Consider the following 25,352-nt stretch of genomic DNA (forward strand, 5'->3'; position numbering starts at 1 on the left):
GGGCCGTCCCCTGGGCCTCCTCCCAGTGGGATGTGCCTGGAACACCTCCCGAGGAAGGCGTCCAGGAGGCATCCGATATAGATGCCCGAGCCATTTCAACTGGCTCCTCTCGATGTGGAGGAGCAGCGGCTCTACTCCGAGCCCCTCCCGGATGGCCGAGCTCCTCACCCTATCTCTAAGGGAGTGCCCGGCCACCCTACGGAGGAAGCTCATCTCAGTCGCTTGTATCCAGGATCTCATTCTTTCGGTCATGACCCAAAGTTCATGGCTATAGGTGAGGGTAGGAACGTAGACCAACCGGTAAATCGGGACCTACGTTTTTCAGCTCAGCTCTCTCTTCACCACAACGGACCGGCACAGCGCCCCCATTACTGTGGCAGCCGCATCGATCCGTCTGTCGATCTCCCGCTCCATTCTTCCCTCACTTGTAAACAAGACCCCGAGATACTTAAACTCCTCCACTTGAGGCAGGAACTCCCCTCCAACCTGAAGAGGACAAGCCACCATTTTCCGGTCGAGAACCATGGCCTCTGACTTGGAGGAGCTGACCTTCATCCCAGCCACTTCACACTCGGCTGCGAATTGCCACAGCGCATGCTATAGGTCTTGGCTACAGGGGGCCAGCAGGACCAAGTCATCCGCAAAAAGAAGAGACGAAATCCACTGGTCCCCAAACCAAACCCCCTCCAGCCCTCGGCTGCGCCAAGAAATTCTGTCCATAAAAGTTATGAACAGGACCATTGACAAAGGGCAGCTCTGCCAGAGTCCAGCATGCACCGGCAACAGGTCCGACTTAGTGCCGGCAATGCGAACCAAACTCCTGCTCCACTTGTACAGAGACCGGATGGCTCCTAATAAAGAGCCCCCGATTCCATACTCCTGGAGCACCCCCCACAGGGCATCACGAGGGACACAGTCGAATGCTTTCTCTAGGTCCACAAAAGACATGTGGACCGGTTGGGCAAACTCCCTTGATCCCTCAAGTACCCTGTAGAGGGTATAGAGCTGGTCGAGTGTTCCACGGCCGGGACGAAAACCACGCTGCTCCTCCTGAAGCAGAGGTTTGACTATCGGCTGGACTCTCCTCTCCAATACTCTGGCGTAGGCCTTACCAGGGAGGCTGAGAAGTGTGATCCCCCTGTAGTTGGAACACACTCTCTGGTCACCCTTCTTATGAAGGGGGACCACCACCCTAGTCTGCCAGTCCAGAGGCACTGTCCCCGACCACCATGCAATGTTGAAGAGGCGTGTCAACCATGACAGCCCTACAACATCCAGAGACTTGAGGTACTCAGGGCGGATCTCATCCACCCCCGAAGCCTTGCCACCGCGGAGTTTATTAACCACCTCGGTGACTTCAGCCTGGGTGATGAAAGAGTCCAACCCCGAGTCCCCAGCCTCTGTTTCCACCACGGAATGCGTGATGAAGTATTCCTTCCACCGCCTGATAATGTCCCCAGTCGAGGTCAGCAGCCTCCCACACCCACTGTACTACTCAAAAAACTGGCAACAAACACCACTACCTCTAACAAAACAGACCTTCCTGACTGAAACAGAAGGGGAACTTAGATAGTGCCTGATCAGTCTACACAGACAAAAAAAAGGGTAAAACACAAAGACTTAACTAAAACTAACACAAGCAAGTCCCATTTCTCCCCCGTGGTCCTGAGTTGCGGTATGAACCAATTTGCAGGTCTCCACATTGGCTTGCTCCGCCCCTTTCCACAACTTGGTTCAGCCACAGGAATGGAGCAGGTGTCACTGAAGTAACTCTTGTATAATACAGTGCCGTGTTGTGTAAATTAACCAATTCTAAAACCAATTCTTTATCAATCTGTAAATTAAGTTCTGTATTTAAAGAACGCAAATTATAAGTGTAGTGAAACGTGTAATTAGCTACTGTAGCAGTGTGATGTTGGCTAGAGTATTATTTTTACAAGTTAAAGCTATTCACCTCTAAGAGAGACAATGAAAGTCAGTATAATGTGAGAATTAAGGATTCCTAATTGTTTTTAACATGGAAAAAAGCACAGTGTCGTCTGCATACAATCGACATTCTCATTTGGGACTACATCTGGTAAAGCTTTTATGGAAAGTTTAAACAACACTAAGACTGTTTTTTTTGTTTGGCTTTATCTGACATTTTGTATTTAGGATTATTTATTAACAGACTTATTTTGTGTAAATTATATTTCTAGTTTTAGTTGAACCCCTCTTATCTCTGGGTTTAAATCATTCTAAATATTATTAGAGACATCTTTTTCTGTGACTTTTTTTATTTATTAGCTCTTGACAATAAGCATTCGTTATTACTAGACTTGTGGTGTATTTTTTTTTGTGGTATCCTGTTAATCCTGTTAAGCACTTTTTTGTGTTTGTAATTCATTGCCTCCTGTTTTTATCTTAAATATCTTCTTATGTGTCTGTTGCCCTTATTGTGTATGGAAAGTGCTCAATATATAAAAACTGATTTATTGATGGTCTCTTCACTGCATTACCGTCAGTATAAAATTGGTTCTATTTGTATTATCACTGATGTGGAAATTTACATGTTTTGTATCTGTCTTTTTTAGGTGGCTGTCATACGTGCTGCTGTTGCTGCTCGACCTTATAGTGTGTCTGTTTATCCTGCTTGGACTGGCCAAGCAAGCCCGCTGGCTTCTCATTCTGTAAGTGAACTCAGAATTTTATCTCCAGAGAGAAACCATACTGCTCTGGACTGATGTACATAGCGTCCAACCGGCTTAGCAGTGTTTGCTGCACCCCCTCCTCACAGGATGACCGTGCTGGCATGGCTGGCTCTCTTCCTGAGCTGGGGCTCCCTGGGTTTGGAGACGGCCACCGTGGTGGTGAGTAAATCCAGAAAAACTGGGCAGGAATGGGAAAGATGGTTGGGGCTGATTTCTGTGTTTAATTTCTGTCTCTATTGTGCTAAACTGTGAACAGCCCAGCCTCATAGGGAATGCTGCAGTCATGGCAGAGAACCGAGACAGCAGTAAAATTGGGTCAGAGATTAAAGATTCAATGAGCGTGTGCACGCTTGTTAACAAAGTGCATTTGTCCACCCGAGTGCGTGTTATTTATTGCATGCAAGTCTGCTCACAAATTTGTGGGCGTTTGGCTTGGAGAAGTAAAGATAAAAGATGAAGAGAACTGCCTTCAGCAAGAATGAGGAGGGGACAGGAAGAGCTGGAGAGTTCATCTTAGGATCACTTCAGGAGACAGAAACAATCAGCCTGCTGTCAGTGGGACAGACTCAAACCTTGTGCTGCAGCTCGCCCTATTTGGTAATAAGATTGGTTGGTGTGGCGGAAGAATGTCTGTTTTAAGGTGTAAAAAGCAGTCACTGTCTGAGGGGAAGGCTTGATTCATCTGTCAAGAGTCTAAAGGGTGGGTGTTTTTTCTTTCTTTCACTGCTGTTCAGTTTAAGAGTCTGTGTCATGTGGGGTGGGTGGGAGATGTCCCAGAGCCTGCGCGTCCACACAGAGCCACTCTGTCCTTGGTTACTGACAGGGAAACAATGGAGCAGCTGTGAGCTGGCCCAGTCTGTGCTGTACTGGGTCAGTGCTTTCCCAGTCTGTCTGTAGGTCTCTGTGTGGGCCTCTCACTCCCTCTTCTGGTGGGGCGATCTCAAGCTGAGTCTTTTTGAGTGTAGTACTTGCAAAAGCATTCACACTCCTTGAACCTTTTCAGATTTGGTAACATTGCTACAATAAACATCTATGTATTTATTCAATCTGGATTTTGTGTGGTAGAGCAATACAAAGTGGCGTATAATTGTGAAGTGGAAGGAAAATGACACATCTGTAATTTTCTACAAATAAAAACTGAAAAACTGAGATTTGTATTAAACTGTGCATTTGTATTTAGGCCCCTTTGCTCTGATGCCACTAAATAATATCAGATTCAGATATTATCTTATCTACCTAAACAGATTGGACAAGGAGCACAGTAATCAGAGAAGCAGCCAAGAGGCCAATGGTAACTCTGGAGGAGCTGCAGAGAGACACAGTTCAAGTTGGAGACTCTGTTGATTGGACAACTATTGGTCATGGACTTTAACAATCTGGCCTTTAGGAAAGAATTTGCAAGAAGAAAGCCGCATCATGTAAGGAACACAGCAAACGGGAAAAGGTGTTCTGGTCAGATGTGATTTTTATTTATTTTTTTGGCCTACATGCAAAAAAATAAATAACGCCACACATCATCCTGAACACACCACCCTTATAGTGAAACATGGTTGTGGCTGTATCATGCTATGGGAATGCTTTTCTTCAGCAGGGACATTGAAGCCGCTCAGGGTTGGTGGCGTAATGGATGGAGAAAACTTGCAAAATACTGGGGCGTAGGTTCACTGTCCATCAGGATAACAACATTAAACATACAGCTAGAGCTGTAATGAGATGGTTTAGATCAAAGCATCTTTATGTGCTGGAGTGGCCCAGTCAAAGTCCAGAAAAACATTCAACTGAGTTTCTGTAGCAAGAATTTAAAATTTATGTTTATAGACACTCGTCATCTAATATGACTGAGCTTAAACAGTTTTTTTAAATTGGGTTAGGCAACAATCTTAGTCTCTACACATGCAATGCAGGAAGAAACATACTTCTAAAGATTTGCAGCAAAAGGTGGTTGTATAAAGTATTCAGTCATGGGGAATAAAAGAAATGCATGCCACATTTGTCACATTATTTGTAAGAAGTTTAAAAATTATGTATCATTTTCCTTCCACTTCACAAAATTTGTTTTGTGTTGGTCTGTTACATTTAATCCTCATAAAATGTATTAACATTTATGACTGTGATGTAAACAAAAAAATTGTTAAAGTTATAGAAATATGAATACTGATGCAAAGTACTAGATCCCTGAACCAAAGTGTATCCTTTTCAAAATAAAGACACAGGAAGGAGAGCATTTATTAAATAGAACAACAAAAGAAAAACAGGTTAAAAGATAAGAGAATCCAAACAAAATGACAAACTGGATGTTTGTCAGTAAATTATGGGCTGACATTAGATGTTAAACATTTTAATTAGGCAATGTTTCCACTAACTCTTTTCCTTGACATAATTTTCTTCCTTTTCTCTTTCCATTGTCTATCCATCTCTCCCACCATTTCTTCCATGTCATCCTCTCTTTCCCCCTCTGTGGTTCCTGCTGCAGGCCCTCAGCGACTTCTGCTCAGAACCAAACATGTTTGTCCTCAACTCCACCCAGATCACCACAGGCACCAGCTCAGGTATAGTACTGTTGCCAGAGAAGCTTTTTCTGGAAAAAAAACGGCTGAAACCTTTTTCTTGTTTGCGATGTCTGCTCTGTATATGATCCGCCACCCTAAATGTGCTTCTGATAGCAGAATCAAAAACAATGCTGGATGAATGTTCCTTTCTGTTGTGTGCTGATCTTTTGTGTGCTGCTGTTTTGCTGGCCGTTCAGATGTGTTGGATTATTACCTGACCTGCAGCAGGAGCATGAACAGTCCATTCCAGCAGGTAATGTGACCACATTCAGTCACATGGACATTTTTCAGCACATTAGACTGTTAGCACTGATGTCAGGCTTCCTGAAGGCCAGAAGTACAGATGTTCATGTCTTCTCAGGTTGCAGGTACAGTCAGAAGTTCACATAAACTCATAGGCATTAATGTCATATTTATTGTATTTGTGGCTCTTAATGATTCATTTGATCTTTTCCAAAGTAGAACAAATAAACAAAAAATAAATTCATGAATTTTAAAAACAAAGATTTGAAATTGTTGTGAATTTTTATCAAACCACACAGGGTCAGAATTATGCATACATTCTCATATATATATATATATATATATTAAGGGGTTGTATGAAACTGAAACACCTGGTTTTAGACCACAATAATTTATTAGTATGGTGTAGGGCCTCCTTTTGCGGCCAATACAGCGTCAATTCGTCTTGGGAATGACATATACAAGTCCTGCACAGTGGTCAGAGGGATTTTAAGCCATTCTTCTTGCGGGATAGTGGCCAGGTCACTACGTGATACTGTTGGAGGAAAACGTTTCCTGACTCGCTCCTCCAAAACACCCCAAAGTGGCTCAATAATATTTAGATCTGGTGACTGTGCAGGCCATGGGAGATGTTCAACTTCACTTTCATGTTCATCAAACCAATCTTTCACCAGTCTTGCTGTGTGTATTGGTGCATTGTCATCCTGATACACGGCACACCTTCAGGATACAATGTTTGAACCATTGCATGCACATGGTCCTCAAGAATGGTTCGCTAGTCCTTGGCAGTGACGTGCCCATCTAGCACAAGTATTGACCCAAGGGAATGCCATGATGTGGCAGCCCAAACCATCACTGATCCACTCCCATACTTCACTCTGGGCATGCAACAGTCTGGGTGGTACGCTTCTTTGGGGCTTCTCCACACCGTAACTCTCTCGGATGTGGGGAAAACAGTAAAGGTGGACTCATCAGAGAACAATACATGTTTCACATTGTCCACAGCCCAAGATTTGCGCTCCTTGCACCATTGAAACCGACGTTTGGCATTGGCATGAGTGACCAAAGGTTTGGCTATAGCAGCCCGGCCGTGTATATTGACCCTGTGGAGCTCCCGACGGACAGTTCTGGTAGAAACAGGAGAGTTGAGGTGCACATTTAATTCTGCCGTGATTTGGGCAGCCGTGGTTTTATGTTTTTTGGATACAATCCGGGTTAGCACCCGAACATCCCTTTCAGACAGCTTCCTCTTGCGTCCACAGTTAATCCTGTTGGATGTGGTTCGTCCTTCTTGGTGGTATGCTGACATTACCCTGGAGACCGTGGCTCTCGATACATCACAAAGACTTGCTGTCTTGGTCACAGATGCGCCAGCCAGACCTGCACCAACAATTTGTCCTCTTTTGAACTCTGGTATGTCACCCATAATGTTGTGTGCATTTCAATATTTTGAGCAAAACTGTGCTCTTACCCTGCTAATTGAACCTTCACACTCTGCTCTTACTGGTGCAATGTGCAATCAATGAAGACTGGCTACCAGGCTGGTCCAATTTAGCCATGAAACCTCCCACACTAAAATGACAGGTGTTTCAGTTTCATTGTCCAACCCCTGTTTTTATAGAATTCAACATTCTGCCAATTCTGGCAGATATTTGATCCCTCTTTTTATCAAAAACAGCAGAGCTCCGTGATAGAATATGACATTTGCTGTGTCCAGCTGGGAAATTTCCATGCTGCTAAATATTCCACAGTGAACTGTTAGTAGTATTTTAACAAAATGGAAGCGTTTGGTAACGACAGCAACTCAGACAGAAAGTCAATGTCCATGTAAAATCACAAAGCGCAATCAGTGGATGCTAAAAGGTGCACAGAGGTTGCCAACTTTACATGGAGTCAACAGCTACAGACCTCCTCTCTTCAGTTGGCCTTCAGATTAACTCAAGAACAGTGTATAGCGAGCATTTTTGGAATAGGTTTCCATGTCCTCGCAGCTGCATCCAAACTTTACATCACCAAGCACAATACAAAGCTTTGGATGCAGTGGTGGTAAAACATGCCACCACTGCATCCAAGAACATTGGAGTCATTCTCTTTGTAGTAAAACTTCACCTCTGTCATCTCTGTCTGGAAATGGACAAATCTGGGTTTGGCAGCTGCCAAAAGAACGGCACCTAGCTGACTGTGTTGTCTCAAGTGTAAAGTTTGGTGGAGGGAAGATTATGGTGTGAGGCTGTCTTTCAGGAGTTGGGTTCAGCACCTATAAAGCAGTGAATGGAACTCCTAAAGCTGCAGGGAGTTGTGTGAAAACTGTGGGCTTAGCTTGAAAATTTTAACAAACACACCTTACAGGTCCCTAGGCTTGCTCTCTGCTGTGCTATAGCCCTCCCTCCACAGCTCCTCCCCAACAGCAGGCTAGTAAGCGGGGCCCCAATGACAGCGGATAAACAGCTATGGGACATTCACTGGTAGGGACAAAACATCAACCACATGCTTTACATTGACTATGACCTCCCCATACCATTAGCATGGCTGCAGCACACCGGCAATCTTGAACTTGAGCAATGGTACGTGTTGTGCAGAGGAGGGGTATGAGCAGCGCATACACAATACTGACTGACCTTGCTAAGACGCTCCTCCTGGCTCTGATTGGTTGTTTCTGACCGGGAGCGTTGTATTTCTGCAAATGGGAGTAGGATCACTGGGAGGAGCCAGAAAGTTACCTATTGCAGATTTAATGCTTCAGCGTACCAAGACATTTAAAAAAATGTCATACTTCCAACTTTGTGGGAACAGTTTGAGCTTCTTCTCTGCCTGTTTCCGACCTGACTGCAAGGTCCACAAAGACATGGGTGAAAGAGTTTGATGTGGAAGAACTTCCCAAGTATTATAGGGATGAATTAGAGCTGAGATTGTGAGGTCCTTCAGATTAGACTGAATTTAACAATTTAATCTGTTCAACAATTTGTGTCTGGCACAACTTGGCATTTAATAAATCTAGGGACAATCTATTGCATGACAGGTAGACAACAGCACCATTCGGTGAAAGTGAACTTCTGCTACATAATAGCTAGTTTCTGAAGATGTATAAAAAGTAGGACAATAAAACTGATGCATCTGCACAAAGGCATAGAAAAGGAAAAGACAGAATGTGCCATGAAGCCGATACCATGATCTCTCTGTTTTAAAGGAACGGCAACACGTTTTGAACCTTTGTGATCTACCACCTACCACTAAGCATAATTATACAAATTTTCAGTTGGGATAAGGTCAGAGCTTACAAACCAGGTTACTTTATCCGTTCCAAAATCAGCTGTGATGTTTGTTTCTGATCATTGTCCTGTTGGAACAAAGATTTGTCCAAATTCCAGTGACCTAGCTGCTGATTTGAGATGAAGTTGGTGAATTTGGTGGTGGTCCTCAAGTTTGATTCAGTACCAGTGAAACAGGTCCTCAGCATAATGCTGCCACTGCCTGGCTTGACAAGTTTTAGGTTTCAAAGCCTCACCTTGACTTTTACAAAGGTATGTTTTCTTTGTCAATCTTTCGTCTCTTTTAATTATAGAGATTGTCTCTAGAAGGCATTTGGCATGTCGTTGCAAATCTCAGTTACTATTGAATGACAGGCACTTATTTCTTGGCTGGCACCCAGTGAGTCAGTGTTCAACTCACTGTACTGTTGACAGTGACACCGCTGTTTAAAAATCTTCCAGTTAATGGCAGGCTTGAACCTTGTGAGTTCTTAAACATCCTAACCAGGTTTTTCTGAGGGGGACAGTTTGGGTCAGATAGTTGGACACAGCTGGATGTTCCAGAACAACAGTGATCCAAAACATACATCAAACATACACTCAGAAAGCAATAAATTAAAGTAAAAGTAAAAATGCGAATCATAAGCATGTGATTGTACTGACTTCAGTGAATTTCTGGATTTTAGCTGCTGACCCAGTCTCAGAGGGCGCTCTCAAACATTCACACGCACCTCTCCAGTCTGGACAGGAATGCTCTGCCACAGTTTCCCAAAGCCGAGGTAAGGATCAGCTTTTGAAAAGGGAACTACAAGTAAAGGCTTTGTCAGGAAAATTCTCATTCATCAACTTTCTGCCACTCACAGAAATCACTCAGAGAGATTCAACAGATACTCAACTCCACAGAGGGCAACTTTCACCAGCTGGTGGCACTGCTGAACTGCCGAGGTCTTAATAAGGTACAGCATCAAAAGCAAATCCTCATTCCTAAAGCTTTGCCTCCAAACTTTCTAAGTAATCTGTCAATTTTGTGTCCTTTTAGGACTACATTGACTCACTGAAAGGGCTGTGTTACGACGGGATGGAGGGATTGCTCTACCTCTCTCTTTATTCTTTCCTCTCTGGCCTGGCCTTCACTGCCATCCTTTGCTCTCTGCCTGGAGCCTGGAGGAGCTTCCCTAGGTAAAAAAAAAGACATCAGTGCCTTCAAAAGTCTCGGTAATCTGTTAATTTTTCTTCAATGGTTCATTTTCGTAAGCAAAACACAGGAATCTCATATTCTTAAATGTTAATGACTGTTGACGGTGAACATTCCTACTTTAAAAGCAGAAAGACTGGCAGTACATTTATCTCGATTGAATTTAAAATTTTACTCCACCGATTTACAGCCCAAGCCTCCTACAAGAGCTCATTATGATTATAAACAGCACAGCTGCATCATATGCAATACTTCTCAACATTTAACATGCACAAAAACACTGCAGTGCATTCTAAGAGAAGTTAGACTTCCAATGTTTCAGTCTACTGGTGTGAAAACATACAGCCTTGGCTGATAGTGACATGGTAGCTAAATATTCACCACGGTCATAACGAGGGTTACTAAAGCTTCATGAGATTACTGTAGGGTTATGCAGTGTTACTGTTGTACCCTGACTTTGCATAACGCATAGTGTTAAAAATTTACAGTTAATACCATTTTTGCATTATGTCCAAATAAAAATGACAGTGTGTTCCACACTTACCTGTAAAAGTTGTAAAATGCATTAAAATAAATTAATATTGTATTGCTGTAGTAGAAACTCACCAACTTTTTTAGAAGAAATAAATGTAACTGTAGCACATCTTAAAATTCCTTCTTTAATCTTTAACTTGATCAGAGTTCCTATTTAATTTAAATTCCTAGTGTCTGTTTTACCACTTCTCTGGGGTATAAATATGTCATAACACCAAGACCTATTTATTTAAGTTACTTTTCAAAATAAGACAATGGCTGAAGGTAAATACTTGCTTCCCTGAACTTGCCTATATCTACTGTCATAACAATAATTAAAATGTTTACAACAGCTGAAATTGAGACAAACAAAGACAGAAGAAGACCAAGGTTTATCTTGCCACAGCAAGCAGTGAGAAGGACGGTTAGGGCAGTAAAAAATCTCAAAGGTTCACCTTAACTGCTGCAAAAAGTGCCATCTTGGGGTCATCAGGTCCTTTCACAACATTAGACACTATCTAGATTGCAGCTGGCTGTTTAGGGGGAGCGGTCAGGAAAAGGTTCTTCTCGGTCCTATAATCCAAAGGATAAACCTATAAAATGTTGGCAAACTCTACTGCAACTTTCACTGGAACCATGTGTTTTAGTCAGAGACTAGATCAGCTGTCACACCATTGCCTCTCTTACCATATATGCTGGCATTTTATAAAGCATGTTCTTTGGGTCCAAAAATGAGGAAATGAAGGACATTTTCTTGAACATCAAGTCACAAATGTATTTAAAGTATTTGTGTTTCTTTTAATGCACTCTCGTTCTAAACTGATGTTTGTATATCAGGATTAATGGTGTGGAATTCACAGTGTTGTGTTGTGTCATTGCCAGATATGTTACTTTTCTGTGATGTCACACCTTTGTTTCTTTATATTTCACATATTACCTGACAATCTGAGAATAAAATGTCTAATCTCTGATTGTCCCCAAGTGGCCAAATAATTATTAGCTGAATTATTCAGATAGAAGGGTATGTGTTGTTAATTTAAGCATCTGGCATGCCAAGGTAAAACAAATGTTTTGCTGTAGTGTTGCATTAGATTAAGTAACGTTTTTATTGGGTCATTGCTGCAATATTTGACTCACAGTTACGTTGAATCTGTAGCAGTGGTGTACATGTGCTTTATACATGGTGTGTGAAAGCCAGAGCACTTATAAAGGGCTGAATTTTTGGATATGTGCAAAATAAATCTAAGGCCGCCTGCTATTATATGGCTAGTGTACAAAGCATTGATGGCGATACCTGTGGCACCAGTGATTTTTGTGAAAAACCATAATTTTTACATGGATTTGAAACACCCTCCATTATAAACAGATGTACTCAATTTAGAGATGGTATATCTCTAAATAATTTTTTTTCAGTAGCGTGAGATTATACCACTTTACCAACAGTTCCAATAAATATGGCTGACACCATAGCCACATAATCTATCAATTATAACTAACTACAGAGACAGAGAGGCTTCCGTTTCTTTGCTCTCACGTTCTTCTGTTTTTATTTTTGTTCTTTCTTTCATGGATGACGACAGTGAATCAGAGGAGTACGACGACTCGGACAGCGAGAGTGAGGACCCCTTCACCTCCCATCAGGCACGTAGACAGGCATCCTCGGGGTCTCAGCGAGGGGCCATGGCCCCCTTCTATAATTACCCGGGGGCCGGGTGGACACCCCCCTTTTCTAGCGCGCCGCCCCTCCCGTGAGTAACACAGACACTCAGACACACAGACAGACAGACAGGAGACAGACTGACAAAACATGCCATATGTTTCCAGACACACATCAACCTTGTGATTTTGTTGCCATATCTGGACCATCAGACACCTTTACACTGCTGCCCCCATCTCAGATCAAGGTCCATCAGGTGCACTGCAGAGAAACACAACACAGAGGCCGAATGAGTAATGCTGTGAAGAGCTTTTGAGCTTTAGCAGGCAGCGTGCAATTTAAAATTCAGGTCCATCACTTCAGTACACAGATCTATTATAGTGTTAGTAACCTATGATCATCTTTACTCAAAGAAAGGCAGATTAGACACAAGGGAGTGCCAATAAATTTGAATTTCATCTAAAAGTTAATTATTCCAGTGAACAAATTTAAAAAGTGAGACTCAGATATAGATTTATTACATCTAGAGTGATATATTTCAAGGATTTGCTTCTGTTATTTTGATGATCGTGGCTTACAGCTATTGAAAAAATATTTTTTGGTTTTCAGAATATAAGAGTATTACAAAAGACCAATAAATGAAGGAGTTTTGAAATGTTATGTTAAAGCCCACACAATCATGGAGAAGACTACTGACAGTTATCAACCAGATGGTCATTAATACTCTCCAAAAGGAGGGTAAGCCAAAAAGGATTGCTGCTAAAGAAGTTGGTTTTTCAGAGTACTGTATCCAAGTATATTAATGGAAAGTTGAGTGAAAGAAAAAAGTTTAGTAGGTAGGATAAGGTGCAATTTGGGGAAGATTCCAAAGGACTGGACTGCACCTGGAGTCAATGCTTCATGAAGGACTACAGACAGACAATTCCAAGACATGGACTAAAACTGTGGCATTCTTTGTGTTCAGCCACCCCTGAAAGACACAATGCCACAAATGGTCATGACCTTGGAGAAGGAGAAACAGGACTGTTGCCCAGTGCACCAATGTTCTCTGTTCAGATGAAAGTAAAATTTGCATTTCATTTGGAAATCAAGATCCCAACGCCTGGATGAAGAGTGGAAAGAAACAGAATCCGCGTTGCTTAAAGTCGCATGTGAAGTTTCCACAGTCAGTGATGATTTGTGGTGGTGTAGAATCTGTGGTGTTGGTCCATTGGACTTTTATCAAGTCCGGAGTCAGCACAGCCTTCTACCAACTTAAGAGCACTTCATGCTTTCTTTTGCAGACATGCTTTTTGGCACCTGCCCACACTGCCAAAAGTACCAATGCCTGCTTTAATGACCATAGTGTCACTTTGCTTGATTTGCCAACAAACTGGCCTGATCTGAACCCCTTAGGGAATCTATAGAGTATTGTCAAGAGGAAAATGAGAAACAAGACCCAACAATGAAGATGAGCTGAAGGCTATTAAAGCAACCTGGGCTTCCATTACACCTCAGCAGAACCACGGGCTAACTGCCTCCATGCCACGCCGCATTGATGCAGTAACTCATGCAAAATTAACTGAAAATAACTACCTGAAATATATCACTCTATGTGGAATAAAGCTTCACTTTTTTGAACTGATTCACTGAAATAAATAAACTTTTCAATTATATTCTGATTTATTGGATGCATCAGCTTTACACCCTTTACACTATCTACATATCCACATGCAAATACACAGAGCTGCCAGGCTGAGCACATGAACTGCAGACAGACACACAGACAGGTCAGTGTGAACTAGAGTGTAGGCAGAGAAACAGACACAGCTCCAGAGGTCGGTCGGTCTGTCTGTGTGTCTGTGTGTCTGTCTATCCGTCTGTCAAGTGTTTTCAGGACAGACGATATAGTGCCGCTCGGGACATTTCACAGATCTGGTGGCAAACAACCTCCTTTCTCCTGGACAGCAGTTCAGGTTCACTGCTGTGCCGGAGGGGGAGGGTGTCATTGACGAGGCTGCGCTTGTAAAAATCTCTGGTGATGTAAGGCTCAGTTTGTGAATAGGTAAACCCTTCGCCTGCTATTTCCTCGTACCGCATCATCACTCTCATCTGTTTCTTCACCATGGCATCTGGATCCCTCAGGTTATCTCCTTGTGATCTGTCCTGCTGCTTCTATCTCTCAAAGATTCCTTCTGCTTCCTGTTTGGTTTCCCTCCTTTTATGCTTTCCCCCAACCTATTTAGTTTGACCTTACTGTAGATTACTCTTAGCATCATTGACAATATTACCACACAGATACAAATATACTGACATAGCTTAGGAAGAGAGCAAGCACTAAAACATAGTCCACTTCCCTTAAATTAAACCAGCTCTCTGGGTTTCATCTGTCAAATAAAACTTCATTAGAGAAAACATTACAGCTGTTATAATGATGAAGTAGTTTTTATTGCATGTAAGTGCAGATTTCTGCACCAGTCAGGGGTGGACTGTGTGTCTGCAGCTGGCCCTCACAGTGCTTCACATGAGTGCCAGTGGTGCTTATAGTTACACTAAGTGCTTGGCTTTTCTGCACTTTATTTCTAATCTCTCTCTTCTTCTTTCCTTTTACCTGTCTTTGGGTCCTGTCACCCTGCGGCCCCCTCGTTCCCTTTGTCATTCTGATTGTGTCTCATCCCTGCTTCCTCCTCTCTCCCTGCTCCTTCTCTCCCTTCCTCTCCTGTCCTTGTCTCTTTCTATCTCCATACAGGACTCCAAACGTTTCCTCCAATGGCAACCCTGGCTATGAGATCCTACCCCTGACTGACAGGCAGTCCCCACCCCCCTCTGTGAGTTCCTCTGTGCCCATGACACCATCACAATCTGTTTCATTTTCTCATTGCTGTTCGCGCTCACCACAAGGACAGAGATGTACTAAATTTGTGGCCAGTTTGTGTTTTCTTTTAACTTTGACCTCCTTGTACTGATTTAAGCTTTATTTCTCTTTAAGAACTATATTATAAAATACTATATGGAAAAGCCACATTCAAAAACATTTAAACATTGATTCTATGATAATTATTTACATCTGGAGCAGAGACGCCGTCACATTGTGTGTTTAAGAGCAGTCACCATGAAACACGGTTTTACTATTATTTTTAAACAATGACAAAACTATGAGGGAAGTAACATTTTAGGATGTCTTCAGCATCTTATATTAGGAATTAGCCCAATTAGCACAGGTGGCATTACTAAAAGCAAAGTCTAAGTGTCTATTTCTTAGAGTAGGTAGATCTTTAACTTAACTTATGATTTTTAAAAGGCTGCCAAATCCAAATCCAGCATCTTCGATGACTGACAGAAGCTGGAAGCTGAAAATGATTAAACAGACTAACTTTGCTGTACTCCATTCAGCCTTCCTGTTATCCGCTGAATGTCTTGCGCTCGCAGCCTTTTGTCACTCAGAAACAGCTTCTATATCTGAGCGCTGTTGCCAGCATGCTCTGTTAGCGTTTGCGTATGGTGCATTTACTGATCGGAAAAGATCCAGTTTTTGAGTGTCATACCTGATCACTGATGAGGGCCAATAAAGTGGAAAATCAGACCATTCTTGTCACTAGCTGATTCCTTACTGCCACTGTAACACACCGTCTAACTTTAAACTAACGGTAGTCTTGGATTTTCACTCCTATCATAGTGCCTACAGACATGCAAAAATAAAAAAGAAACTTTTAAACCTAATTTTTTTTTTTCTATTTAAATGTTTTCTTATCGAGATGTGTTAATTATATTTCATGATCCCTGCCGGTCCTTTTTAGTCAAAGCTGTTGTTTTCATGAAGCATTTGGGGTCCAAGAGTAAAGCTGAATGTCACACAACACAGAATATAATACAACAAAAATACCAGGTAATTGTAAAAAACAAAATGAATTTGCTGGACAAATTTACATTTATTTATCGCTCAACAAAATATCACATACATGTTCAAATATATATAGATACAACCCCACTAAAATTTGGTTAAAAGCCCCTTTCCAAGTTGCACCTCATCTACCGTCAACAAACTCCCGGTATAATTCTGGCTAGATTTAAGTTTAGGAGGTAGTCCTCCTGGACAGTTTATAATAAATTCAACCACTTCTTGTTCACAGATCCTCAATGCTAAGCCGGCACCTATGATGTCACTGGTGCAGTCGTACAAACGACATATGACATCATTGATGATGCATTTATGTTTAATGAGCCAGATATCAAGTTAATCCAGTTAGTTCTAATGTTTTAGTGTTAAATTCATGTCTTGTGCAGATCAGGCTGCTCTCTTCGTTTTTGTTAGGTGAATTTCAAAGATTTAGGTCTTTTGAAAAACACAACAAATCCATTTAACCTTGTTGCTTGTGTGCTAGTAAGGATGCAGTAGTTGTGGTACAGTAGAAGTACTTTGGTGATATTTTAAGATGATTTAAAGATGTTTAACATGTATTAGATGTCTGTATAGCCACCAGACTTACCATTGCAACCTTTGATGCATTTATCTCCACATGTCTGATTAATAAATGTTTTTCTCTAATTTGTCTTCTGTATGACATTTCTGGACCATCACGACCTGCCCTTTTGTGGAAGTGCAGTACTCTCCCAGCATGCTGACTGGATACGGGGGAAATCAATCACACCCCAACCCCTCCCATTCGAGGAACCTGTATTCACGCTAATTCTGTTTTTTTTTTTGCTAGAAATTGTATAGAAAAAAATGTTTAGTTTTCATATGAACGGACACTTTAATCAAATGAAAAACAAACTAATCTAAATAAAGTGAATGCTAGATGTGAATCAGTACCACTGAAAAATATTAAAAGCACTTAAAAGGAAGGGACTGCTGAGGTAACTGGCTGCTGGTTGTTGGTACAAAGCTATGAATCGACGCCTCATGGTCTACTTTCCCCCTTGTTTGTCGACGTGTGTAAACTGTGAACAGTGACGAGGCCAGTCTGAATGGTATTAATGCTACAAACGTAGTTTTATATTCTTACATGTATCTGTACCACCTGTTTTTTTTCATGTTTTTATATGAATATTGTGTAGAAAAAAAGAAAAAAAAACACTGGCTTGTAGCAAAACAACTCATTTTTTTGTGAATGGTTATGCAGTTCCTTCACTTGGTATATATTTTTATTATTATAATTATTACTTTTTATAGGTGGCAATTCTGTATTTTCCTTGTACTACTTAATGATACTACTCTGTATATTTCAATGTCGACCATATCTCAGTATTCATGAACCTTTGCCTAAAAGGGGGAAACAAAAAAAGAGGAAAAACTCTACCTTGTTTAATGAAGAACTACAACTGCCACTCAAGTCCTGGGAGTGGAAAAACTACAAATCCCACGCAAACAGCAGCAGGTACATGGCAATATGACCCTCGCTACTGGTGCTGCAGTAGCTCTACCGTAACAAGCAATAACTATGTACAGCATTGGGTTTTTGGGATCTCTCCAAGATGTTTTGTGTATATATGGTATGGTTTGAGAGTTCATTGAATCCCCCCTTCCCTGCCAACTGACCCTGTTAATTGAGTTTGTATGGTTATTAATGCTCCTTTTGAATGGCATCCTTTTACACTCGAGAGTCTAATATAAATAAAAATAACTTCAATAACCTGTAAACAGTCTTTTTTTGTGGGGTAAAGACAAAACAGAGCTTGCTTTGCAATAAATTAAAACAAGAGGTCCATGTTTTTATTATTATAAATAAGCATCAACAATAGGAACTCAAGGTTCACGTTTAGGATTAGTCACTAGTGTCCATCAGGATATGCATAGTTCAACAGGCAAGACAGAAATACAAAAATAAATACAGCAAACACTCAGAAAAAGTGTTTTGTTTTTGCATTTGTTGAGGATAGTTGAAAATGACCTTAATTTATTTTGTAACTCATCAAAATGAACACAAAGTAGTCTTCTGCTGTTGTCTGCTTTACCGCAGGTTAAGATTAACCTTTATTATAACATCTTATTAAAAAAAACAAAGAGGTAAGGTGTTCATTTTGATGAGGACACGCCTGGGAACTATGAAGCAGGCTTAAAACTCAAGAGCATTCATTTGTTCTAGCTCAATAACATCAGTCCTGCAAAGCTGTGCGACAACGCTGGCTTTCATCCTGCCGAACCACGTTTTCCTAATTGAGACATGGATCTGTGCGGGAACGCCACTGTGAAAACCAAGTGTTTAGGGTTAAAATACGGTAGTGTACAGCCCAAGTATTTTAATATGAGAACAAGAAACCAACAAAGAACCAGGCCTAAATTGAACTAGAAACTGCTGGAACCCCAGTGTCCCAAAAAATTTATCAACTGATTTCTTATGCAACAGTACAGCAAAGGAGACCTAAATCCACAAGAAAATCTGCAATAAAGTTTCAAATAACTAATTCAATACTTTAATGAGCTGTTCTCTCTGATAAAAATCTAGATATTTTTGTCGTGAAAACAAAACACTCTTTCATTTAGTAGAAAAAGTAGCTTTTTTCCCTTCGTTTTCCACTAAACTTGATTGACCCAGATGCAATCATGTGTGTTGATTTTATCCCAAATAAAATCAACCAGGGTTGCCTACAGCTTAGGTTACCAGAGCAGACATGATCCACCTTTGTGACGACGTAAACTCCCGTTTTCAGATTTATAGCTAGAGATCCTGCTTCATAGTTCAGCCATCCTGCCGTATGTGCCTCTAGGAGCACAAACACATTTACACCTCACAAATCTCACTCTGCAGTGCATAGAAGGTTAACGACAAAGAGGGAAAAAAGACCCAATGCAATTGCTTCACCAAAACATCCTCGTATGACCAAAACTAAATCAAATCAGTCACCCCAGAACACATTTATCTTCATATTTCAGTAACTTAGTTTCCATTAATACAGCTGATCAATCATTAACACAACCTGGAAGTAAAACCGCAAACGGTTCAGTCAGTTTGAATATGTTCCCATTTGTCTCAAACTCGCTCCACTTCGGCTCCTTCCTTGTTTTAAGGCTAATGTACTATGAGAATGACATGGTTCATACCAGAATGAAAGCTTCAACAGCTGTTACAATCAGAAACATCTTCATTAGCAGGAGTAAACTTCACCCTCTGCTTCTCTTTGGATTTTCCTTTATGTGTCAGTGTGGATGTTACGTGTAATTTAGTGCATTCCCTGAAGAAATTTCTTTAATGTATTGTTTAAAAAAACTAAAAGTCTGTTATTTTCCCCGAGGACTTTTGTTTTTCAACGCAAAAGTGGATCACTCGTTTGGGCTGTCGGGGTTTAACCACGAACCGTCCTCCTCCACCTCTCGTTGCACCACCAGGAGCATCTCTGCCACATCCTGGGAAAGCTGCTCGCTGAGAAATGTGCTGCAAGAAAGCGAGAAAGGAAAATATTACAAAAAGAGTACCGAGTCCAGAAGCAAAACAAAAGAGTGAAGTAACCACCATGTGACCGCTCGCATGGGAATGACTCGCTCACTGAGACGGAGTTCAGGCAAGGCACAAGAGCCAAGATTTGATGTAATCCAGAGCGGGACCACATTCCTACCGTAGCTCTGCTTCTCCCCCGATGCAGGCGGGACTCTTCAGTTTAGAGTCCAGGTTGTAGTACTGTCCGTTAACTTGCCGAACCGCGAGCCAGTGCCGCCGCCGTACCGGGAGGGACACGATGCCCAAAGAGACTCGGGAGGGAACGTTGAGAATGTAACCATGGACTTTTGACATGCAGAGACTCTGGACTGTCCTGTAGGTTTAAAAAAAAAAAAAAGACAGCGACAAATAAAAACTTTCTGTAAATATTCTTAGTTCAGATGATTCTAGAAGACTTCTTCATGTATTAAGCATCTTTAGCTCCACTTATAAACAACACAAATGGGTTTGAACTAATATCTCCTGAACTTCTCCAGATTTTGTCACATTACAACCACAGACTCCTTGTAATTTATTGGGTGTTTATGTGACTGACCAACACAAAGTAGTGCATAACTGTGATCTAGAAGAAAAATTAAATAAATCAAAATCTGAAAAGTGTGGTGTGCATGTGTATTCAGCCCTGCTTTGCTCTGGTACCGCTAAACAAAATCTACTACAACCATCCGCCTTCAGAAGTCACTTAATTAGTAAATTATTAAAAGTAGGAGTGTAACGGCACAGAAAAATTATGGTTCGGTACAATTTCCATTCGCTTCAGTCAAAAAATAGATCAAAATAAATGCATTTTTTAGATTGGCCAGCAATAAAAGAATGTTTTACAATTTCTGAAATTTATTTGATTTTATGATGTTCTAAAAATTAAAAAAGTGGAAAGTATAGACCTGACTGGAGATTTGATTTGATTGATATAAAGTAGTATAAGCAGGCAGACCCAATGCCTGGATAGAAAGATTTTTCAACAATAAGACCCCTTGAACACTGTGCCCATATTTGAGAATAAATATGATCAAATCTCTTTCTGTTGTTTTGATATTTCAACAACCTAGTGCCTCCGCTGTACCTAAACGCAGCATTCATGCTGCATTCAGGTGTCTCATCAAAGACAGGGAAGCTGAATAGGGTTGGTAGAAAAACAAATGGATGGAGCTAAATACGGGGCAATCCTTGAAGAAACCTGTTAGAATCTGTTTTTTGAGACTGAGGCAGGGGTTCAGTTTGCAGGAGGACAACCATAAACACAGTCCAACCAGAAACTGATGGAAAGGTTTAGATTGAAGCATATTCCTCTAGTCAGAGTCACCATGTATCATTTTCATTTCAATTTACAATTTTGTGCTAGTTTGGTTGTAAATTGATGTTTTAGCTATCAGACTCCCAGAGGGTGAGGGTTACTGGTGTTTTATCTGATATGCTTTTATCTTCCACTGGTTCCCCTCAGGGCTGTGTCCTTTCACCTCTTTCATTCATTTTATGCACCAATGGCAGCCAGAGTCAACATGAGGGCAGAAACATCATAAAGTTTGCCGATGACTCTTTCATCGTCTCTGCTTGATGACCAGGACTCTGACCATGGTTCTGTGGTGAAGGATTTCATTGGCTGTTATGAGATGAATGTCTCAAAAACCAAAGAAAAGCTAATTGATTTAGGAAAGAAGCCTCCACCATGCCCTCCAGTTTTTATCCATGGACAGACTGTTAACACTGTTCAACATCACAAACAGCTCAGTACAATTATCAACAACCGCCTGACCTTTGAGGCGGATTCGGTCTGTGCAAAGGCTCACGAGTGTAAATATTTTTATCGGAAATGGCAAAATTTCAAAGGAAGTCTAAAGCTATCCTTGCTGACCCAATCCACCCTCTTTACTATAATTATACGTTGCTGCCATTGGCTCGCAGATACATGGTAATAAAGTGCAATACTAAAAGGCACATATGTTCATTTGTTGGTGTTAAGAGTCAACCTCATTAATAATTTGACCTGATAGGCCCATATAGAGACGTAACAGCCTATGTTTGTATCCTGACCGTATCTTTAATGTTGAGGTTATTATTTTTGCGTCAGTCATAGTTGTCTTTGCTGCAAAACACATTTCCTCTTGGGGGCAATAAAGTTTACCTTGATCTCGAGCTACTTTGTGTTGGTCTATCACATAAAATGCCAATAAAACACCCTGAGATTTGTGGTTATGACGTAAAAATGTTTAACAGGGCATGAAAACGTGTGCAAAGCGCTATAATATAGAGATGGGTTGCTCATGCAGAAAGACATTTTAACACAACTTTACCACTCACCTGCGTTTATCCCACCACACTGCGGCCAGGTCCCTGCTCTGTAATGCCGCCATAATCACGTTGACGTCATAGTTTCCTGTGCCTAATACTGACCGATGGGGGTTTACCACACACTGTGGAGCCAACCTGGGAAGAAGGAAAGTTATACACTTTTTTTTAACACTGCTTAGGTTTAAATCGTTGAAAAGTGTTTTTATTTCCTTTACTTCTTAAATTACGTGTTATATTTAAAAACCCAACAAGAACATGACAAATTATGAGTCATGTTCATTCAGGCTAAAGGCTAACAATGTCAGCAGTGGTTTCTCTAGACACAATGGCTTTATTTGTGCGAAGCAGCACCACTGTTGTTTCCCCTGAAGGTTTCTCTTACATTTCTTAATGATGACTTTGTCTGAAATGTTGGAAATCCATTTTAGCAAACATTGTGGTTTGTTTTGTATGTATAAAGGCTTTGTCCCTTTTTGTAGAGAAGGTGGGCTGGTATTTTAATCATTTGAAAGGCCGTCACCTATCTTACTCTCTGCTTGTTGTCCAGAGGTAGAGCCTTTAACGTTAAACTGTTGATTAACTGGGAAACACAATGAACTGGGCCTGTTCTACTGTTAAAGTGGGTAAAAATGTTTTATTGTCTGTCACCTTAATTATGACAAGCCTTGTCTTTTTATGTCAACAAATACAGACTCAAGGATTCACCGAATAGATTTCTCCCGTTTTTGCTTTTTAGTGGCACGCTTTAATGTTTCAGATCATAAAAGAAAATAGCCAGAGTAAATCCAAAAATTTAGTTTCCAAATGATGATTTTATTTATTACAGGAATACAGCTATCCAAACCAACCTGAAAGTACGTGAAAAGAAATCACCCATAAACCTTATAACGGGTTGCTCCACCCCTGGTGGCAACAACTGTTCACGATATCTGACAATCCGTTTTTTACATTAATGTGGGGGTATTTTGACCCACTCCTCTTTGCAAAATTGTTTTAATTCAGGCACATCAGATGACTTTCGAGAATGAACAGCCTGTTTGAGGTCAAGCCACAGCATATCAAATGGATTTATGCCCAGACTTTGATTAAGCAACTACAAAACATTTTTTAGCTAATCAGAGTTGGACTTGGTGTGCTTTGGATCATATTTTCGGCATAACCCAAGTGCGTATAAGCTTAAGGTCACTAAATGATTGGTATAGAGCATAATTCATGTTTCCATCAATTGTGGCAAGTCATCCAGGTCATTCAATTCAAATTCAATTCAAAGATACTTTATTGATCCCCGAGGGGAAATTAGAATTCCAATACAACCCATCCAAACATACATCATGACACAAGACAATGAGGGGACGGGTCACCGAGGCTTTGCTGCCCACTCACAGGCGCTGCCCTTGTTAGATGAGAAAAGAGGCCACATTAGGAAAGTAGAGGGAAAAAATCATATTTCACACTTTATCCTTAGCAGGATACAGTTTGAGATTGCAAAAAAACCTCAGCACAAAGAAGAAACAAGTTGACAAAACAACATCATGCTGGGAACGGTGAAGTAGCAGAGCAGCCCAGACCATTATAGACCAGCACATTGTTTGATCTCAGTATGGTCTGTTTTGTGTTAATTTTCTGCCAGGCGTAATGGGACACACATCGCCCAAACAGTTCAACTTTGTCAGGTCAGTGTTGAGAATATCCACACAAAAAATCTTGTTTATGATCAGTATGTGTTTTTAGAAATGACTTTCATGCTCATTTTGGTCAGGGTATAACACATGGCTAAAATCTACAGGATGGATGGGACCCTGGAGATGCTCTGAGACTCTTTGGATACCAGCTGTTCCTGATTTGTTATATTTAAAAATGTCTCGTTTCTATTACGCATCCAGCGTTTCTCGTGAGAATAAACTCGAACACAATTTGACAGCTCGAGTTTATTTGTTGCTTTATAATACTGATGTCTTTTACTTTCCTAATGTTGTTTTGTTATTCTTGCCAACTGCAAAGACCCTGCTGATAAAGAAAAAAAAAAAAAAAAAAAAAACAGTCATTAACAATAACTGAGCTCAGATATTTGTTGTGATTACTTGTCCTTATGTCAGTGTAAGTGATTGGGTTTGTTGGCGTCACTGCTTTAACGTTACCGTTTACAGATGTCATCGGCTGTCTCCTTGGTGAACACCCGCTCCTGAAGCACGTTGTTGAGCGCATGTATGGCGCACAGCTCCAAGCGCTGCTTCTCGTGAAACACCTCCCCGTCACTCATACTAAGTCCTCAAACACTGAGAAAGTTAAAAAATAAATAAAAATAAAAATAAAAAGTAACCTTATCGAAACGAGTAACACGTTAAAGCTCCTCTCATGCTAGTTAGCATCTGCTTACCCTGGCAGGGAGGGTAACTGTGACAGCCCGCTGATTATACTGTCTTATTTCGACTGCTGACCGCCAGGAAAACAGCAGCAGAGTGAACTATTATTTTTCAACAAAAGCCAAATGACGCCACTGACCTGCTGATAAAGCAAACCCTTTAAATGATGGTACAGTCTGAACCCGGAAGTGGTCCTGTTGTTGTGATGCTGCTGCTGTTGAGAGGCTGTCGCACCCCCTTACACAGCGACAAAATAAGCTCCCTCCGTGTTGGTGAGTCGGTTTAACCCCCTGGAATAAAAACTAAATAAAAACTGTCGTTGAAGCCAACTTAGGTCTTAGGCTGGCGCTGCACACACAGATCTTAAACCACCTCCAGCAACTCTAAAGACAGTGATACTATGCTGTACTGCCCTCTTGTGGTGAGCCTTGTTAATGAAAGATTGTGACTAGTTGGAAAACAACCACAGGTTTGAGGAAATATTCTATTTCTATACATAATTAAGCACCCAACAAAGTATGAGTTTTATAAGATTGTGTGAAAGCACAGGTCTTCAGACAACTGTTTTTGAGGTGCATCCTTCAGATGTTTTTACAACTTGACTGGAGTCCATCTGTGCTAAATTCAGCTGATTGGATATGATTTGGAATGGAACACACTTGTCTGGATGTCTAACAGTCGGCAATGGATTTCAGAACAAAACCGAGCAGCAAAGTCCCAGGAATTGTCTGCAGACCTCAGAGACCAGATTGTGTGAAAGCACATGGAAGGAGGAAGGATACAGACAACTTCTTGTGTTAGTTTTATTTTTATTTTTTTGTTTTTTATTTATTTACCTAAAAATCGAATTGCCTTTTTACTTTTGTCATAAGGTCCTGGGTTCGACTCCCGGCCGGGGTTCTTTCTTCATGGAGTCCCTCTGCATGTATGGGTTCTCACCGGGTACTCCGGCTTCCTCCCACAGTCCAAAGACATGCCTGTTAGGTTAATTAGTCTCTCTAAATTGCCCTTAGGTGTGTGAATGAGTGTGTGCCTGGTTGTTTGTGTGTTGCCCTGCGATGGACTGGACTGCTGGAGATAAGCACCAGCTTTCCTGCGACCCACTATGGAATAAGCAGTATAGAAAATGACTGACTGACTGACTGACTTTTGTCATGAGGTATTGCGTGCAGAATTTTGATTAAAAAAAT

The 25,352-nt window shown here is 41.2% G+C and overlaps 2 protein-coding genes and 1 long non-coding RNA gene across 5 annotated transcripts in view; 2 read left to right on the top strand and 1 right to left on the bottom strand.

Annotated features, from left to right (window-relative positions):
- The window catches only part of ttyh1 (tweety family member 1), a 35,378-nt gene extending 17,663 nt beyond the window's left edge, over nt 1–17,715 (top strand). The window contains exons 6-15 of one of the 2 annotated variants that reach the window (XM_047361007.1): nt 2,574–2,669; nt 2,777–2,849; nt 5,164–5,239; nt 5,437–5,492; nt 9,417–9,509; nt 9,594–9,686; nt 9,770–9,909; nt 12,019–12,186; nt 14,824–14,902; nt 16,679–17,715. In XM_047361007.1, the coding sequence (XP_047216963.1) occupies nt 2,574–2,669; nt 2,777–2,849; nt 5,164–5,239; nt 5,437–5,492; nt 9,417–9,509; nt 9,594–9,686; nt 9,770–9,909; nt 12,019–12,186; nt 14,824–14,902; nt 16,679–16,762 (958 nt within the window). In that variant the 3' untranslated portion in view covers nt 16,763–17,715. The remainder of the gene's footprint in view (nt 1–2,573; nt 2,670–2,776; nt 2,850–5,163; nt 5,240–5,436; nt 5,493–9,416; nt 9,510–9,593; nt 9,687–9,769; nt 9,910–12,018; nt 12,187–14,823; nt 14,903–16,678) is intronic. The other variant, XM_047361008.1, reaches the window with a different exon arrangement.
- A 50-nt stretch (nt 17,716–17,765) lies between these two features.
- Nucleotides 17,766–24,559, bottom strand: josd2 (Josephin domain containing 2). Of its 2 annotated transcripts, none has more exons than XM_047361017.1 (5): nt 24,302–24,559; nt 23,938–24,075; nt 21,809–21,934; nt 19,629–19,823; nt 17,766–19,447 (listed from the first exon to the last, which is right to left on the bottom strand). In XM_047361017.1, exons 2-5 carry the CDS (start codon nt 24,057–24,059, stop codon nt 19,336–19,338), a joined length of 555 nt encoding a protein of 184 aa, XP_047216973.1. In that variant the 5' UTR covers nt 24,060–24,075; nt 24,302–24,559; the 3' UTR covers nt 17,766–19,335. The 2 variants fall into 2 exon arrangements, with proteins under 2 accessions (XP_047216973.1, XP_047216972.1); XM_047361016.1 differs by having other exon boundaries at nt 24,177–24,559.
- Nucleotides 23,238–23,717, top strand: LOC124865692. Its single transcript, XR_007037649.1, has 2 exons — nt 23,238–23,472; nt 23,559–23,717. It is a non-coding gene; the product is annotated as an uncharacterized LOC124865692 (long non-coding RNA).
- Nucleotides 24,560–25,352: the final 793 nt, after the last annotated feature.

Source organism: Girardinichthys multiradiatus, chromosome 3 (assembly GCF_021462225.1).
Source record: "Girardinichthys multiradiatus isolate DD_20200921_A chromosome 3, DD_fGirMul_XY1, whole genome shotgun sequence".
In the NCBI taxonomy this organism is placed as follows: domain Eukaryota; kingdom Metazoa; phylum Chordata; class Actinopteri; order Cyprinodontiformes; family Goodeidae; genus Girardinichthys; species Girardinichthys multiradiatus.